Source organism: Borostomias antarcticus (genome assembly GCF_949987555.1).
Source record: "Borostomias antarcticus genome assembly, chromosome: 21".
Classification (NCBI taxonomy): domain Eukaryota; kingdom Metazoa; phylum Chordata; class Actinopteri; order Stomiiformes; family Stomiidae; genus Borostomias; species Borostomias antarcticus.
In genome coordinates this window covers 15,922,121-15,941,156 of record NC_140254.1, presented here as the reverse complement: position 1 = coordinate 15,941,156, position 19,036 = coordinate 15,922,121, and the positions used below count along the sequence as shown (strand labels likewise).

At 46.7% G+C, this 19,036-nt stretch overlaps 1 protein-coding gene across 1 annotated transcript; it reads left to right on the top strand.

Annotated features, from left to right (window-relative positions):
• The first annotated feature begins 1,368 nt into the window (after nt 1-1,368).
• Nucleotides 1,369-18,097, top strand: LOC311323123 (SNF-related serine/threonine-protein kinase-like). Its single transcript, XM_084455285.1, has 8 exons — nt 1,369-1,694; nt 3,633-4,003; nt 4,643-4,861; nt 5,034-5,280; nt 10,628-10,769; nt 12,963-13,175; nt 14,695-14,829; nt 15,469-18,097. Exons 2-8 carry the CDS (start codon nt 3,881-3,883, stop codon nt 16,748-16,750), a joined length of 2,361 nt encoding a protein of 786 aa, XP_084311411.1. The 5' UTR covers nt 1,369-1,694; nt 3,633-3,880; the 3' UTR covers nt 16,751-18,097.
• Nucleotides 18,098-19,036: the final 939 nt, after the last annotated feature.

Genomic DNA, 19,036 nt, shown 5'->3' with positions numbered 1-19,036 from the left:
GCAGTCTCACCATATTTAGAGGGCTGGGCGGTGGAGGTGGCTCTCCGGCAGAAGGATGTAGTTCTTGGATTAGAACCGATTCCTACCAAGTACCAGTGGGAACAATGGCTTATTTAAATGTTTTGAGGTCATTTTGTCAATAGATAATTTCCCAATTTTTAAAGTCAAAATTAAGACCTGTCTTTGGACTTTTTTTTCTTTTTTTTTCATTGTGGGACAAATTTAATCATATAGCATGGCTTTCTGTTTGGGCAAAAATTATTTAGGTTCATGTACCTTGAATTGACTTAAATGTGGTTTTAATAGCAGTCCATGGTGATGTATCAAACCTGACCTCAGGCTTTCATATAACCAGCATCAACAATAACCTCGTTCTACATACAACCACTAGATGGCAGCAAGGTTGACATAATACTACAAACGGCAGGCAGAAACAATGCATGTTTCATAAGTGAACGGGCTAGAAATCGAGACGGACTTGACTAGAGGAATATGTAGATAATTATGCTCTAACCTCCACAAGGGATCGTTTTGTACTTTCTCATGAAGGCATGCAGGTTGCTCACTATCTTCAAAGAAAGAAAAAAAAACTACACAGTTGACATTTAACATTTGATTTATTCTGTGCCATAGATTACACAAAGCAACTGACTGCACAAGCGAGATTCCTTAATCCTGTTTAGTGTTAAACTGTTTTTAGGACATTAGGTGAATGCCTCTCCCTTGCCAAACATAAGTCCCATTATCCCTTTGAAGCGCTTGTAAATACATTACATAACACTGAACTTTGCACCAACACTGGCTCAGTGAAGAGAACTGAGATTACCCAACCACAGCACAGTCCTCATCTAGATCTAAAAATGAAAGTGGACTTAGCAATGCCTCAATATTTATTAAATCTAATACCTAATACCAGTGTCCAGGCCCGCACCTGGACGAGCGTGAGAAACAAGGTGTGCAACCCAAAGATCCACCAACACACGGCCCCTCCAGGTGTGTTCCCTCTACACCTGTCACCATGGATATGTTACAGTGAACATTATAACTGGAATGTCATGGGCAAGAATACACACATGACACAATTCACACAGACAGAAACCGCGGCCACTATCTGTTGACGCTAAAGGACAGACTGTATATTGCCTATAATTATAGTTAATTATATACAGGACTAAATATTTGGTACATTCACTTTTAAATAATGAACATTATCTATCCTTAATCAGATAAAGCCAAAATTCCATAGAATGATGTACACAATAGGCCTAGATAATATTGTTCGGCTGCTGTTGCTGGCAGAAAAGATGCCACCAACCACGGACAGTTTGTTTGTGTAACAATGTAGGACATGAATAAACATTATTTTGTTTGTTACAAAAATAAACATGCTTTGTGGTGTGCGTAGCTCTGACGTCAGAAATGAATGGGGCCGAACAGAGCGCAATGTGGAGAGAGAGAGACTTGACTGACAGATTCGCTCACTGATGCTGGTAATTGTATAGTAATCTACAGTGCTGTTATTTTCAGCAGTGGATAGGGACACAGCCCGTATAATGTGTCAGATATTTTACTAAACGGAAGACTAAAGTAAAATAGACTAGTGGGCCTGGAACAACGTTCCGAGGGTCGACAGGACAAACGTTTAGCGCTTATAGGACATGGGAACATTCACCTGAGCGGTGGGATACAAGCAGGTAGGCTAATACATCCATCACATGTATTCTAGTCTCTTTGTGCTGTTTTTTCTGCGGCGATATGCTTTTCGTGCATGCTTCGAGGCCGAAAGCTAAGACTGAACACTGCATATGTGATTATGCGCATTTATCAAAGGCGCAGGTTGTATGAGCTACATGGTAATGTTTGCCTGGCTATAGAGGCTAGCCTAGATCGACATTAACAGCAGCCATCCTGTCACATTGCGGATCAGTCAGAAAGAACTTGGATACTATGAAAAACAACAGCAAAAATGAATGCACACTGCTAAATAATTAGGTCTATATTACTAACAGCTTTTTCACTTATCTCTTTTGATACTGTTGTTGTTCATCCTAGAGTTTTAGGCCCATATTGGCTTATATCATTGGCGTTTTTCTTTGTACTTATTCCAGAAGCTTTGATTCAGTGATTTTAGTTTTAGCCTCGACTTTTCCAAGGTCTGTCATACTGTCAATTTCCTGTCGTGGAGATGGAATGAACGGAATTGGGAGCAGACCTTGGTGTGTGAACTGTACCGACCCAATGTCCTACAGTCTGTTCTTTTAACAGCGAAATCAATAACCTACTATAGCATCCGGTACAGTTACATAACACTTGCTTGTGCTGTCATAACAGTCAATCTATACACACTGTCTGGGCTAGTTGTGTCCCAGTTATGGTTATCTCCTCTCATTCATCTGCAAAGCTTTAGAGATAGCTTACTAGCACACACACACACACACACACACACACACACACACACACACACACACACACACACACACAGTTGCATGGTGTAGGACCTGGTGTGACTGGAGAGGACTACAGCAGGAACGACACAAGCTGCTCTTTATTTGACCCATCAGAAGTGTCCCATGACTTTGTTTTCAGGAAGAGTTAATTGCAAGAAAGGACAGAAAGAATGAACAAGAAATAGTCTCCTCTCCTGACTTTATTTCAGACAGCTGTGGTAAACACGCACAGACACAACCACACACATACTCTCTCGCGCACACACACACACACACACACACATTTGAATTATTTATTTAGATCCGCATTTTCAAAATACATTGCAGGGGTCTAAATATAATTCCATTGCTGTCATGTTGTTGGGTCCCTTAACATGGCACGGATACAAGTAAGCTTCTAGGATGTACACAATATACTTACATGCACATACGCACACACACATAATAATATACATAGTAGTGATGTACAGTAAGCAATAAGCATACAGAAAAAACCACTAACACCAGGGGAGTTATGGGTACAGAAAACATCTCCAAATGCAGAAGCTGCCAATAATGGAGGAGATTGATTGAGATTGAGCTGTCTGCTTTGATTCCACTTAGTCAACCCTATAATCCTCAGGCCTCTGGCTACTAACCGACATGGCCCAGGCTGTCAAATATAGCCAACAGAATTAGCTGATGCTAATGGCTTATACCAGTGGCCGATACTTTAGTTGTTTAGAGAGAAACGCTTCTCACACGCGCACGCACACACAGACACAGACAGAAACAGCATTGTTTTTGATTTATGACCGTAAAAGAGATGTTGTTCATACAGGTCCTCTCCTGGTGTACTATTATGCGCTGTGTCCTGGTCTCTAAAGAACATGTCTGTGTGTGGATCACCTGTCAGGAATGTCTTTGGGCACGGCTCAGAATCTGCCTCTGTTTTCTTGGCTAATGGTAGAGGTTTGTGATAACGCTATGCCTAGCTGGCATTTCACAAAGAGGTGTATGTGTGGGTGGGTGCTTAGCTTAGAGGCGTGTGTCTGTGTGTGTTCTTGTAACAGCACATCAAGCCTCAGGTGAATTGCTTTAGAGCACTTACCTATATGGACAATGTATCTTATGAAATGTTCTCTCTTTCACTGTCTCTTTTTTGCCCTCCCACCTCCCCTCTCTCTCCCTCTCTTCCTCTTCCAGGCTGTACATGGAGCTGAAGACATGGAGCTGATCTCCCCCTCTGAGTGTTAATTACCCTCCCTCCCACCCTACACGTCCTCTGAGGTTTCCTAACATTTCCCCCCCCCCCCCCAACTGCCCTGGTGAGAAGTCCCCATACAGGGGCATATCCAAGACCAGCTTCCCCTCCGCAGTTTCCAACCTCAGCCAGTGAGGGGAGAATGGAAGGCTGAGCTCAGACCAGCAGTGTTCTTGACTCCCCAGGGACCATGGCGGGGTTCAAGCGGGGCCACGACGGCAAGATCGCTGGCCTGTACGACCTGGACAAGACTCTGGGGCGCGGGCACTTTGCTGTGGTCAAACTGGCACGCCATGTGTTCACTGGGGAAAAGGTACGGGTTTTTATGTCTTCATATCCCATAATCCCCAAGGTCCTCTCAGCAACAGTTAGATTTTTCTACAGAATGAGGAGGATGATTTTGGTGATGGTGATGATGGTGGTAATGGTGGTGGTGATGGTGATCATGATGATGATAGATGATGGTGATGATGATGGTGATGGTGGTGATGATGATAATGATGGTGGTGATGATGATGATGGTAAAGGTGATGATGGTGATGGAGATGATGATGGTGGTGATGAAGGTGATGATGGTGATGGTGGTGATGATGATGATGGGATAACCGTGATGATTAAGGTGATAATGATGGTGGTGGTGGTGGTGATGATGATGGTGGTGATGAAGGTGATGATGATGGTGGTGATGAAGGTGATGATGATGTTGGTGATGGTTAAGATGATGGTGATGATGATAATGATGGTGATGATGATGATCGTGATGGTGGTGGTGATGGTGGTGATGATGATGATGATGGTGGTGATGATGATGATGTGATGATGAAATTGATGATGGTAGATGGTAGTGATGACGATGGTGGAACGATAAAGATTGTAATGATAAGGATTCTGATTGCGACAATGGTCATAATCGACATAACATGGTCGTTTCGTGTCGTTGCGGCCGTTCCAGGTGGCGGTGAAGGTGATCGACAAGACCAAGCTTGACCCCGTCGCCAGGGCTCACCTGTTCCAGGAGGTGCGGTGCATGAAGCTGGTGCAGCACCCCAACGTGGTGCGCCTGTACGAGGTCATCGACACTGCCACCAAGCTCTACCTCATCCTGGAGCTGGGCGATGGCGGAGACATGTACGACTGCATCATGAAGCACGAGGGGGGCCTGAGCGAAGAGGTGTGTGTGAGTGTGTGTTCTCTGCTGGAAAACGCATTGCATTTTAAATCAATATTAAATCAATTAAAAAGCTACTGTTACTACTACTCTCTCTCTCCTCTCTCTCTCTCTCTCTCTCTCTCTCTCTCTCTCTCTCTCTCTCTCTCTCTCTCTCTCTCTCTCTCTCTCTCAGGAGGCAAAGTGTTACTTCGCCCAGATCGTCCATGCCATCTCCTACTGCCACCGACTGCACGTGGTGCACCGGGACCTGAAGCCTGAGAACGTGGTGTTCTTTGAGAAACAGGGCCTGGTCAAACTCACCGACTTTGGCTTCAGCAACAAGTTCCAACCTGGGAAGAACCTCAATACCTCTTGTGGCTCCCTGGCCTACTCCGCCCCCGAAATACTACTAGGGGACGAATACGATGCCCCCGCCGTAGGTGAGTGAGTGAGTGAGCGAGCGGGTGAGCGAGCGAGCTTCCATGTGTGTGTGCATGTGTTATTGTTAAACTATCATTGTGGGGTCAGATGTCCTCACAAGGATAGTGAAACCAGAAAAGTCCTCCTTTGTGAGGACATTTTGATGGGCCCCTCAATGGCAGGATTACATTACGGTCAAAGGTTAGGGCCTGGGTTACAATATTATGGTTAGGGTTAGGGGTCAAAGCTTGGGTTTAGGAGTTTTCTGGGGTTATAGGGTTAGGGTTAGGGGTAAAAGGTTATGTTTAGGGTTAGGTTTACGTTTTATGGCTACAATCAGGTTTAAAGGTGTGTGTGTGTGTGTGTGTGTGTGTGTGTGTGTGTGTGTGTGTGTGTGTGTGTGTTCCGGGGTGAGCAGTGGTTTAGACTGGTTTAGGACAAGTCCATTGTGATTCATGGCAGGTACAGTATTTATTCCAATCTTTTCTCCAGATGGATTGGGACAGTGCCTTAGCTGTGTGTGTACTTTGTGCATGTTTTCATAGTGTGTGTTGGTTTTGTACGCTGTGCCATATTCATTGTAGTCTACCGTGTGTTGTGAGCAGGAAGGTACGGCATGTACAGTCCTATCTCCCTCTCCCTGAGTGGCCGATAGCTCTCCAGACAGCCCAGTCTAGGAATGATCAACATCTACCCCCCCTCCCTGCGGCACACTGGCAGCTTTATCTGCCCACCTCTAGAATGGCAGAGGTGGTTCAGGGGTGAGCAGGGTACGGTATGCCAACATGGGTAGACTCTAGCTCAGTGGTTTTCAGACGTTTTGTGCCCAAGGCTCACCAAAGAGCATGACGACATCTCAAGGCACACCTGTGTTAATATCTGAGGCTGCTTTCACTGATCCTCCTCAGGTGGAAGAAATTCAGTGAGCAAATGTGTTATGGTGTTCAGAGGTGTTTTGGTGAAATGTTTTTGAACCTTTTTAGATTTTGTTGGCACAGCATTTTCATTGGAAGCAAAAGGGAGTGGTGATTTTAGTCTTTAATTAACTTGCCTGTGTAAAATTGATACTCCTTTTGAAACCTTTCAGCTATCATTCATATTTAAAATTTGAATACAGTTTCAACAGTAACACGGTGCACATCATCCATTTTCAACAAATTCGTACTGTTGCTGAAAGAGAAGACACTTCAACATGAATGTTGTGTATTTGAGTTTATCCAAACAACAACACAGTCGTAATCATATGATGAGTTTAGTGATAATCTCTTTCTTTGAATTTGCATGAATTCATAGAAAGTCATCACACGTTGGGTGCTGTGGCTGCCAGTTAAAGTTAGAAAGTAACAATACTTAGCAAAGAGAAGAAAACAAAGAGTTGCTGGTAGTAGGAAATATACTGGTACAGAAAGAAGAAAAGAAGAAACCGCACACTTAGATCTAGATGCAAAAAAAGGTTTAGTGGACGACGTTTGGGCCGTAGCTTTTGTCACAGTCTTGCACTTGTCTTCTGCATCTAGACCTGAGTGTGTGGTTTCTTCTTTTTTCTATATCAGAACGTAACAACAGCCTCGGTATAACCTACTCATAGCTTAGAGAATATTCACGGTGAAATTGGTTCTCCGCGCCTTGATGTGTTTTTCAGTTTTTCTTGTATGACCCCCCCCCTGTCAGCGGTACCATCGTGGCTCAGCCACAGCTATGAAGAAGTAAATGACAGAGAGGGAGAGAGAGGGAGAGAGGGAGAGCGAGCATCAGTATTCCGCCCCTCCACCCAGAGGCAGACCAAAAGAGAGAGGCCAAAAAAAAAGACAGTGTTTTTCCATTTTTCCGACTGAGCGGAGACACGGGGGCAATCTCACTCTCTCGCTCTGCTTTAATCCCCCTATTTTGTGCAGATCACATGATCTTAGCTGCCTTTGCAGATGCCGAGGACCCTATGTGCGTGTGTGTGTGTGTGTGTCTGCCTGTGTTGTTTTTGTCCGCATGTACTGTTCGTGTGTGTGTGTGCCTGTGTTTTTTTGTCTACATGTACTGTTTGTTTGGGTGTGTGTGTGTGTATCTGTGTTTTTTGTCTACATGTACTGTTCGTGTGTGTGTGTGTGTGTGTGTGTGTGTGTGTGTGTGCGTGTGTGTGTGTGTGTGTGTGTGTGTGTGTGTGTGTGTGTGTGTGTGTGTATGTATGTATGTATGTATGTGTGCACGCGCGCGTGTTACTGGGTATAAACTACACACAGTACCCTGCAGTAAGTGGGGTTGCTCTGGATGTCTGAGGTCAGTGGTCCCTTCATATCCTGTCTGAGGGTTAAAGAGAGATTTCATGTCTGCACATGTATGATCATGTGTACTGGATGTGCTTGTGTTTGTGCACTCTGTTAATTAGGTCTGATGTTTAATGTCAGGATTTTAATGTCAGGATGATCTGATGTTTAATGTCAGGCTCTTATGGATGAAAATCTATACTTGGTACTACGCGATGTGGTCGATTCAAGCTGGTGTTAAACAAAATACGATAGTTTTATTCTGGATGACGATTTGCAAATCGGATTCTGAAACAGGAAGTGTTTCCCTCATCAGAATACTGGGACTGAACAGTGCAGGATCTCTTATAGAATGGTATGGAGGAAGTGACGTACACTCAGAGACAAAGGGTACAGGGAAGTGATGTCACAGAGCAAATGGTGTTTCTAAACAGACTGATTCTATGGGAACGGATGAGAAAGAAGGTTCACAGAGGTCGTAACACAATAAACATAGAAGATCAATCAAATAGGACAACGGAAAGGAACAAATTGGGGGTAACACATTGGTGATACTGAAATTTCATTAACACTCTTTGCATATGCCGTGCCCTGTTAGCAGAGCAGCAGATTGTGGTTGTGAAGAGATGCAGGTGAGAAGTACACAGCCGGCTGAGTTCTGAGCTAACAGGGCCAGCTGTCGCCAAGGTAACGCCTGCTGGTCAGGTGTGAGGGACTCGAGGTGTCGCCGTGCCAACATGCCGGTTGGCTCGTCCATCCACACAGCTGCGTCTGTGGTCTGACCGGATGATAAGCAGGGTCAGTCTGAGTCAGGGTTCTCTTGGTTGAGTTCACTTGTGACTGAGTCATGAAATGGAAAAATCTTATTGCACAGGATTAAGAGAGAGTCCTCTTTCTAAACGTTTTAATTTCTACTGATTGCTCGCAGAACAAGTTCAGTTACATTGAGCACACCTAGAAGGTTGCTCAATGTCAACTGCCACTGGGATACCGAGTGAGCCAGATTAGCTCAGAGGAAATGAGGGGGTGCTGATATGGGGATAGGCTTGTGTCTCAAGACAAGGCCATTAGAACAGGAGATTGGTGTTTTCTAAGTACACCACTGTCTGTCACCACTAATAGCCATGCTGGTGATGTTAACATGTAAATAACACTGATACTGGGACAAGCTCTGCATTTAAATAAAGTTATCTACAGAGAGGTCAGCCCATTGGTTTATAAATAAAGCTATCCAGAGTTGTCACCCTGCTGGTTTATAAATACATTTATCTGGAGCATTGTCAGACAGCTGGTTTATAAATAAATAGATAAATAAATTAGTAAATTAAGATAGATAGATAGATCAGCACTTTATTGATAATTCCTAAAAATATAAAATATACCTTTATTAACGTAGGCCTACTACCGTACTTGTATGAAGGTAGATTTGGTTGTAGATTGGATTTGAGAACTTGTGCAGGTTGGTGAGTTAGACGTCAGATGTGTTTCATAAATCAATGTTGTTTTGTGTGAATGCACACAGAGTGAGTAAATGCATGTGGATCTATCCACAAATAAATGAAAGGGACAGAAGGTTTGCGAGTTTAAAATATATCTAGGTTCTAGGAGTGGGAAGCGACCCATTATTGCAGTTTAACGGCTGGTGAATTATGCAGTTTGTTATAATAAAGGCAGTTTTTTTTTTAAGGGCTCTTCAGATTTTAATGGGACAGGACAGTTTGAGAGAGACAGGAAACATGGGAGAGAGAGAGGAGAGGACATGCGCCATACCCAGTCAGCTACCGGGGCGCCCTGAAAGACAGTTTTGAAAGAAGCTTAATGTGGTCAAGACAGTAATTGGCATTTGTTGCATTGCTTGTCTGCATTTTCTATCTTGTCAGTGGGACTTCATCAGAATATGTGTCTGTGGATCATATCTGAGAGAAGAAAGAGGCTAGTTTGAGGAGATGGATGTTCAGCCAGCGGCCCAGACCAAATTAATTACTTACACTTGTGAAGGATTAACCCATTAACGCACTGCGGTTGTGTGTGTGTGTGTGTGTGTGTGCTAGCAGCGGTTTCACCCTTGGTTAGACACGGCAAGGCTTACGGAGATGTCCTGGTCAAATATGAAGTATGCTTCATTTGAATGGGGCCAGGCTTCAGCTATGTAGGTCAGCTGGAATTCAGCCAAAGCTGTTCATCTGACTTGCTGTCTGCCTGCCTTCATGTCCTCATGATTGTTTGCCTAATTTCTGTTTTGTCTAAGGGCCCGTACAGACTACACAAATTCAGCCCGATTTTGGGCCGATTTTTTGTCGCCGACAAAGTGTCCCGTGTCGGGCCCGATTATGAACGTCGGGAAAGACGAAAAGCCTTGTAGTGTGACATAATCGAAAATCAGCGATTTGGCGTCTGGGACGCCCTAGGACACCCCGACGAGAAGTCTAGCATGTCCAATTTTTTTGTATTTTCCTGCCTAGTCTGAGATCTCCTGCGACCATGCCTACGACGTACCTTGACGTTGACCAATAGGAGGAGTGTTCTTTACATGTTAACACATCCGTTACCTCAAGTTCTCCTTGAAGGATAGCCAGCCCATACTGCTCTCGAGACACCTAGGAACGGGTCCACAATCATTTTTTCTTTATTTCTGATTACATTTCACACAACTCCTGTTGATAACGTTTGTTAATAAAAAATAAAATAAAATAAAAAAGCAATTCATCGAGTAACCAAATCTTACTCGAGTAAATTCTTATCGGCAATTAATTGATAGTCGATTAACTGTTAACATCCCTAGTCTGAATTATTTGGCACAACACAGCGCCACCATCATTTCGAGTATAAATAAAGCTTGAATACAGTGCGTACAATACTTCTTCCATGACTCACAATTTCTTGACCGAACTACCTGAACTCGCACAATGACATGCATGGTCGTGAAAGACAGCATACGATGATTTGTCGCGGTCCTTCGTGTAGTGTTGCCGGTGTCCCAGCCACGCCTAATCTGACATGGTGACCATTGTGAAAAATTGTGTAGTCTGTACGGCCATAAGAGCTTTGTAGGTTGTGATAAGCACTGTACGCACTGCAGCTTTAAGACTGACTCCCCGTTCCTCTGTAGATATTTGGAGTCTGGGCGTGATTCTGTTCATGCTGGTGTGCGGACAGCCCCCGTTCCAGGAGGCCAACGATAGCGAGACCCTCACCATGATCATGGACTGCAAATACATTCTACCGCCACACATCACCCATGCATGCAGAGAGTGAGTAATACTGCACTGACACACATGCACACACACACAGTCACAGACACTCACACACACACACACACGCACACACACACACGCAAACACACAGTCACACACACACACACACACACACACACACACACACACACACACACACACACACACACACACTGTTTGAGAGTACTCTGCAGGTGCTGCATATTTTATGTTTGTAGATGTGTGAGGAGGGAGAGTGGGGAGGACAGGAGAGGAGTGATGGAGAGAGAGTCTCTCACTCTAGTCCCCCCTTGCACCCCATCTCTTTTCTTTTATCTCTCTCACTCTCTCAATCCCTCTCTCTCTCTCTCTCTCTCTCTCTCTGTCCTGCTTTCCACTCTGTTGTGTCCATCTGTAGTACCAGAGGTCCATACTGTGTTAAGTGTATTTAATTAATCCATTAAAATCTAGTCTCTATTTATAACCCTGGGAAGTTGCGATGTTCTATTGGAGAAGAACAGTTGTATTGCCGGCCTAACCAGGCCTAACCAGGCCTAACCAACCCTTAACCAGGCCTAACCAGGCCTAACCGACCCTTAACCAGGCCTAACCAGGCCTAACCGACCCTTAACCAGGCCTAACCAGGCGTAACCGACCCTTAACCAAGCCTAACCAGGCCTACCCAACTCTTAACCAGGCCTAACCAGGTCTACCCGACCCTTAACCAGGCCTAACCAGGCCTAACCGACCCTTAACCAGGCCTAACCAGGCCTAACCGACCCTTAACCAGGCCTAACCGACCCTTAACCAGGCCTAACCAGGCCTACACGACTCTTAACCAGGCCTAACCAGGTCTACCCGACCCTTAAACAGGCCTAACCAGGTCTACCCGACTCTTAACCAGGCCTAACCAGACGTAACCGACCCTTAAACAGGTCTAACCAGGCCTAACTGACCCCTAACCAGGCCTAACCGACCCTTAACCAGGCCTAACCAGGCCTAACCAACCCTTAACCAGGCCTAACCAGGCCTAACCGACCCTTAACCAGGCCTAACCAGGCCTAACCGACCCTTAACCAGGCCTAACCAGGCGTAACCGACCCTTAACCAAGCCTAACCAGGCCTACCCAACTCTTAACCAGGCCTAACCAGGCCTACCCAACTCTTAACCAGGCCTAACCAGGTCTACCCGACCCTTAACCAGGCCTAACCAGGCCTAACCGACCCTTAACCAGGCCTAACCAGGCCTAACCGACCCTTAACCAGGCCTAACCGACCCTTAACCAGGCCTAACCAGGCCTACCCGACTCTTAACCAGGCCTAACCAGGTCTACCCGACCCTTAAACAGGCCTAACCAGGTCTACCCGACTCTTAACCAGGCCTAACCAGACGTAACCGACCCTTAAACAGGTCTAACCAGGCCTAACTGACCCCTAACCAGGTCTAACCAGGCCTAGTCTGGAGTCAATCACCACAAAACATGGGCAGAGGGGGCGGAGCCAGCACCTACCTTTCAAATCCAGCTGCATTTGAACATTATTTCATCGTGAGCGTATAGTCGGGAATAAATTAAACTCATTTAGGTAGTAATACACTTTGCTGTTTGTGTAATAAAAACCTCTGTGAAGTGAGAGTTAATGTGGAAGAAAGTCCAAGTAAATCACACCTTGAGTGCCAGATATGCTATACCGACACCTCACTAAGCGTGCAGGACTCGTTAGCAATACTTGAAAAGTGGAAATCTGCGGTCAGTGACCAATCAGCCTCTCCGCACAGCCCACTAACTGTGCGGGCCAATGAGCATATGGTTCAAAATCTGATCGGATTCTCATTGGTGTCCACGAATATCATAGCTTGTTCCCAGAAGTGCTTGCCGTAGTGAGAAATACTGGGTACTCAGAATAAACCAGGCCTAACCAGGCCCAACTAGACTCCAGTTCCATTTTCCAGCAGCTTGCTCGATCAGATCGAGGTCAGGGAAGAATTTTTAAAGTTCACCTTCTTTGGCCCTCTGGGTGAACTGTTTTTTGCTTCCCTCGGGAAAATTAGGGGTTAGGATCTTTATGTACATGTACATTCTCCCCTCCCTTCCTCTCTGTAAAGCGCATTGTGTTGCCTCTGTGTATGAAATGCGCTATACAAATAAAATGTGATTTGATTTGATATATTCCAGAGTGGGTGTAAGGCTGATGTCTCCTAACAGAGTGATGGTCTTGTCTCTCTCTCTTCAGTTTGATAGACCACATGCTACAGAGAGATCCTAAGAAGCGGGCCTCACTGGAGTTGATCGAGGGACATGATTGGCTCCAGGGCATTGACCCCTCCCCTGCCACCAAGCTGACCACACCCCTGGTGTCATACCGCAGCCTATCAGAGGAGGAGCACGGCAGCATCATCCAACGCATGGTGCTGGGGGGCATCACAGACCGCGACACTGTCACAGAGTAAGACACACACACACGCACACACACTTACCGTCACAGAGTAAGACACGCTCACACACTCACCACCGACAACTGTCATTAGTTGGTAATGAATCCGTTTCATCCATCTAGATAACTGTCATCTTGCCTGATCCCTGGGTATCAGCCATCAAGCCTCAGAACAGCTGGTCCCACACCTAATAACGCCCCCAACCTGCCACCATCAGTTTATTCATCAGTTACAGCCCTATTGATGCCTGATTCTCAGCTGGTGCAGCGCTAAATTGATTCCCCACCCTTGTCACCTCCTCTTGAGGCCCAGCCGGGATCTCTGTCTGGGCTCTGACCATCTCCCTCATTTGTATGCATGACTGTGTTTTTTGCAAGTAGTTAGCACTCATTTATGCTCTTGCTCCCCCTCCGTCTCTCTCTCTCTCTCTCTGTCTCTCCTTCAATTACATTTTTCAATTCAATTAAATTGGCTTTATTGGCATTACGTAACACTGTACATATTGACAGAGCAGCATTTGGACATTGAAATGAATTATAAATCATGAATTAATTAGAAAGAGCAAAGAAACATAGGCTACTACAAGACAAAACAAATGAAACCTTTCTCCTCTACTCCTTTGCGCTCAAACGATGCTGTCGGCTCCTACGGTTCAAACCGAACTTGGAAAACAGGGCCCGTATTTACAGTATCAAGCTTCTTAAAGTGCCATTTTAGTCTTAAGTGCTGAGAATTTAGTATTAAGTGCTGAGAATTTCTGAAATTTCCTCCTACTCTCAAATTTAAGTATAAAAGCAAGATATAACATTTCTTAAGACTAAGAATCACTCTTACTCTCCCAGTTATTTAAGACAGCTCCAGAGGTCTCTCAGCTGGTTAGGAGTTGCCACTAGAGGCCTGTGATGGCACTGAGAAGACAGAGGCGTGCGTAATACTTCCAGGAGAGGAGGGTTAGGGTTAAAGGCAGCTATTTCAGCGCGGCTTTTGGAAATAATGTTATACCGCTGCTTCTCACAGTCAGATGGTGAGCGAATGCAGGAGATCTGCGACGCATTCAAAAGTGTGGAGATGTCTTTTTCTTGTCAGCACTCGTTAATGTGGGACTGAATTTGCCTTTTACAATTTGTGCCCTTTCCTCCACTAACTCCACGAGTTGCAGCGCTTCTTCCTCTCTCCAGTTTGCCTTTCTTTTAGAATCCATGCTGTCTGTGGTTACATCATTGAATGTAGGCTTTATATACACAAGTCAGTTAACACACCAGTTTCAAATTTGTCATCGGGAAATGATTGGAACAAATGGGAAACAGCTAGTTTTATTTACTAAGTGAATATAATTGTTTATTTTGACTAAGGGGCGAGGTTACTCTCTCACTCTCACTCACTCACTCACTCACTCACTCACTCACTCACTCTCTCACTCTCTCTCTCACACACACACACACACAATTCACCTGTCATGGTAGCCAATCTTCTCTAATCATGTATACACACTCTCTCTCTCTCTGTCTCTCTCTCTCTCTCTCTCTCCAGGTCTCTGGAGTCTGACCAGTATAACCACATCACAGCCACCTACTTCCTCCTGGCTGAGAGGACGCTGAGGGAGCGTCAGGAGAGAGAGCAGCACAGCCAGACACGATCCTCCAGCCCCGGCAAGGCCCAGTTCAGGTACCACACACACACACACACACACACACACACATACGCTCACACAAACCCATATGATGCACACACACACAAACACTCATAAATCTCTAAGGGTAGTGTTGACTCTGCGGTGCTGTATATCTGTCACTCACCACAGTGTTGTCCAAGGGAGTGAGAAACAAAGAGATAGGCTGTGTCCGAATGTCCATACTACATGCTACAGTACATACTATATAGTACATACTGCAACTCGCCTACTACATGCTATTTAGTACATACTACTCCACAAAAACATGTTATGTATGCGAGATAAATGTAGCATGCTTCTCGAGTCATCCAGTCAACGTGATGGGCTCCGGCTCGCATATACGGTTCAGCTGGCATACGAGATTGGCTTCACAAGGCTTCACTGAGTGTTACACAAGTGTAATGTCAACTAGCTAATAATATTAGCTAACTTGCAAGTTAACCGAGATGACTAAAATTGACAAACATTATAAGATGGTCATGGCACATTTCAATCAGGATCAAGAAATTATTTTTCTACTGCTAATATTTTTTCCGAATGAGGGTCCATGGGGGTTTTCTATTCCTGCTTCTGCTTAGGCACTCTATACACCACTAACCCCCCCCCTCCGTCTGTACACAAACCCCTTCCAGGCAGTCGTGGCCCACCAGGGTGGACGTGCACCAGGACATCGGGAACGGCCTGGGGAGCCCCTCCATTTCGCACCCCGGGGGGCCCCAGTCCCCCGCCCGCAGTGCTGAGAGCCTCCACAGCGGCCCCCGGCCTAAAACGGCCCTGCTGGACCTGAGTCAGCGGCACCCGGACGAAAAGAACGCCCAGTCCGGACCTGGTTGGAACCCGGCCAGGGGGCTCGGGCCCCCCATCAAGCCCCGCTCCAACCCCCTGCGGCTGGGCTGTCTGTCGCCTGCCGCCCCCTCCAAGCCACGGAGCCCCAGTCTGTTCAGCGTGGAGGAGGACGAGGAGGAGGATGAGGGCGAGGAGGAGGAGGAGGAGGGGGAAGAGTGCCCGTCCCCCTCGGCCCGCCTCCCTGCTCAGGTAGCGCTTCGAAGCAAAGCCCCGCCCTCTCCCTCCTCCTCCGCCGCTAGCCGCCTGGCGTCTCGTAGGAGCGCGCCCGTCCTCAACCAGATACACGAGGAGGAGCGAGAGGAGGAGAGGAAGGAAGAGGAGGAGGAGGAGTTTAACCGGGGATTAAAATGTGGGCCGGCTCTCCCGACTAAGCCCTCACTCGTCCTCTGCACCGACACGAGTGCTGGGGCGTTTCCTTCAGCGTCGGTGGCCACCACACCCCCCGACCCACGCCCCGAGACCGGCGTCCGCGACCCTGCAGCTGGGGGCCCCTGGGAGGTGGGGGGAGGGGGGACGAGAGTGGGGGAGGGAGGGGGCGGGGCCACGGGCCAGAGCAGCCCCCCCGGTTGCACAAGCCCGGGCCAGAGGAGGGGCTCGTCCAAAGCCGCCACCAGTGGATTGGTGGAGAGCCTGAAGCTGATGAGCCTATGCCTGAGCTCCCAGTTCCACAGCCTGACTGGGGGCGGGGGGGTGGGGGGAGGGAGCGGGGGAGGAGGAGGGGGCGGGGCTGGGGAGCGCCAGGACCGCGCCATGTGGAGGATGTGCATGGGGGGGTCCACGGGCAGCCTGGATAAAGTCTCCCTCCTGGGTGGGCCATCGCCCCGCGGGGACCTCCAGCGCCGCCGGGCCCCCCTGGACCCGCTGGGCGACGCCCTGCTGGAGGGGCCCTGCCCGGGGACGCTGCGGCTGGGCGAACTGGACCTGGCCCGGGAGAACCGCCGCAACCTGAAGAACCGTGCGCTGCAGGCGCCCCTGGCCGACAAGACCCTGACAGTCAACATCCACAGAAGCCCCGGGGACGCCCTGCTCTGCACGCCCACCACACACAGCTGCTGCCAGGTCATCTGAACAGCATGTCCAGCAACGCTCCTATGAACTCTGTTCTCTACCCCTGTCTCTCCTCTCCCCTCCTCTTTTCTCCTCTCCTCTCTCCTCCTCTCTCTCCTCTCTTCTCTCTCTCCTCTCTCTCCTCTCACCTCACATCCTCTCCCCTCTTCTCCTCTCCACTCCTCAATTCTCTCTCCTCTCACTCCTCATCTGCCAGCCAGTATGATGCCAGAAACACATCTTGCCCCTGGCTTTTCAGTTTTCACGCCAATGTGCTGCGCGTGTTCTGTGTCTGTTCTGTGTCTGTTCTGTGTCTGTTCTGTGCGTACGTAGACGGCTGCTTTGATTTGTTTTCTCTACCTCTTAAAGCACTTTGGAAAACCGCCAAACCACTCTTTGCACACAGAGTGTGATTGGACTAGGTCAGAGAGGGGTCAGGCTGGGCCCTGTGGAGGCTGACCACAGCTGTGGGCGATGTCTCCGTCCTGCAGACGCTGGAAGACGCTGCAGCGTTGTTACTTGATGTTGCACAGTGACAATCTTCTGTTAATCACTTTCACACATCCCCCCTTTACTCTCCTAACGTCTCTACCTTGCCTTATTTGCTTTTAGATGTCACATTATTTATTTAGTTTTAGATTATTCTTTTGTTCATTTATTTGTTCATGTTTTTAGACAATCATGTCGCTCTATTTTATGCTGACTGAAGTATGACCCTGGTTTGAATGGAATTGGGAACAAAGAAAAGGACCTTAGAAATGCCATGTGTTGCGGGTACGTAGTATATAATCCTAGTTTTTCACAATGTGTTTTGTATTTCAATGTAGCACTGTCTTGAATGGAAAAGACACACTTGTCAACCATGTTGTCAACTCTGAATCGCTTAAACAGACTTTGTAAATATGTATAAAAATGTAGTACTTTCAATAGTACTTCAAGTATTTCCTGTATTGTAGATATGTTTAGTTTTAGTCAGACCCTAGACTACTAAATCCCATAGGCTTGTGTTCTCTACTCCTGGTCTTGGAGATCCTTGGTGCAGTATGTTATGTAACAGCCCAAAACACACACACACACACACACACACACACAATCTCTCTCTCTCTATCTATCCAGGACTATGGCTGCTGACCAGTGTTCTAGTGTTCCAGGTGTTGGTGTGTGTTGATGGTTGTGGGTTATACCTGACAGTGCATGTATATTGCTACCTTACTCCCCATCGAGGCCCCTGCCACCAGTGTACTGCATCTATCTAGCTGACTGCCATGAGTCAGAACTACCAGCTATGTCACTTCCTGTAGCCTCACAGCAATACCAACGACTGCAAACAAAATGTACAAAGAAATGGATGTGCCATAAAATCTGGTATTGAGCATATTGTACTGTATATTGTACTGTGTGATAAACATGTACAAAAAACAAGTCTGGGCTTGTTCCGATCTTTTCCTGTTGAGGGTTTGTACTTTCAGTAAACGTAGACATATTTGCCGCACAGACGTGGCGCAGTCACCCCCCATTTTTTGGCCTGCGACACGTGATAGGCTGTGGTTAGACGACAGGGCGGTGCGGCTCCGCTGTCCTGGTTCCACCGATTCTAGCGCTTCCTGGGAGAGTGACAGAGGGATGGAGGAAGGGAGAGGAGCACTGGAGAGAACCTGTACTGGATGGACCACACACAAGTCCGGCCAGCGCAGAGCCACTCAGCAGCAGGCCTTTCACAGGGAGGAACGATGGACCCGGGATGGGTCACAGACACACCAGACTCCATGTGTTTGTGACAAGCACACACACACACACGCACACGCATGCACACAAGGGCAGTGACTGAACCTAACCTAGCACACTTGTGAGATGCTGCTGTGTATCTATATTGTGGTTTTGTTGTCATATGTACATGATACAGTACCTTGCACAATGAAATGCATGAGTGCATGCATGCATGGGTGTGTGTGCATGCATGAGAAAGTGATTCAGCACCAGGCATCAGAAGAGCTCATAGAGACTAGTTGATGATAAAGTTTGTTTTATTAGTAGGATAAAACCCCTTGAATTGTCCCAACTCGTTTTTGAGGGGGTCCTACACATAACGTAAGACAATAATAACATTAAATACAATTCACAATACAACAACCAAACAAACAAGCTCACAGGACAAACCAATAATAACATAAAATACAATTAGACAGTAACATTAAATACAATTAATACAACACAAAACAGCAACAAAATAAATAAGCTCACAGGACAAAACAAAGACATAATGACAATAACAACATGAAATTGTTCAAGAATATGTTGCAACCTAAA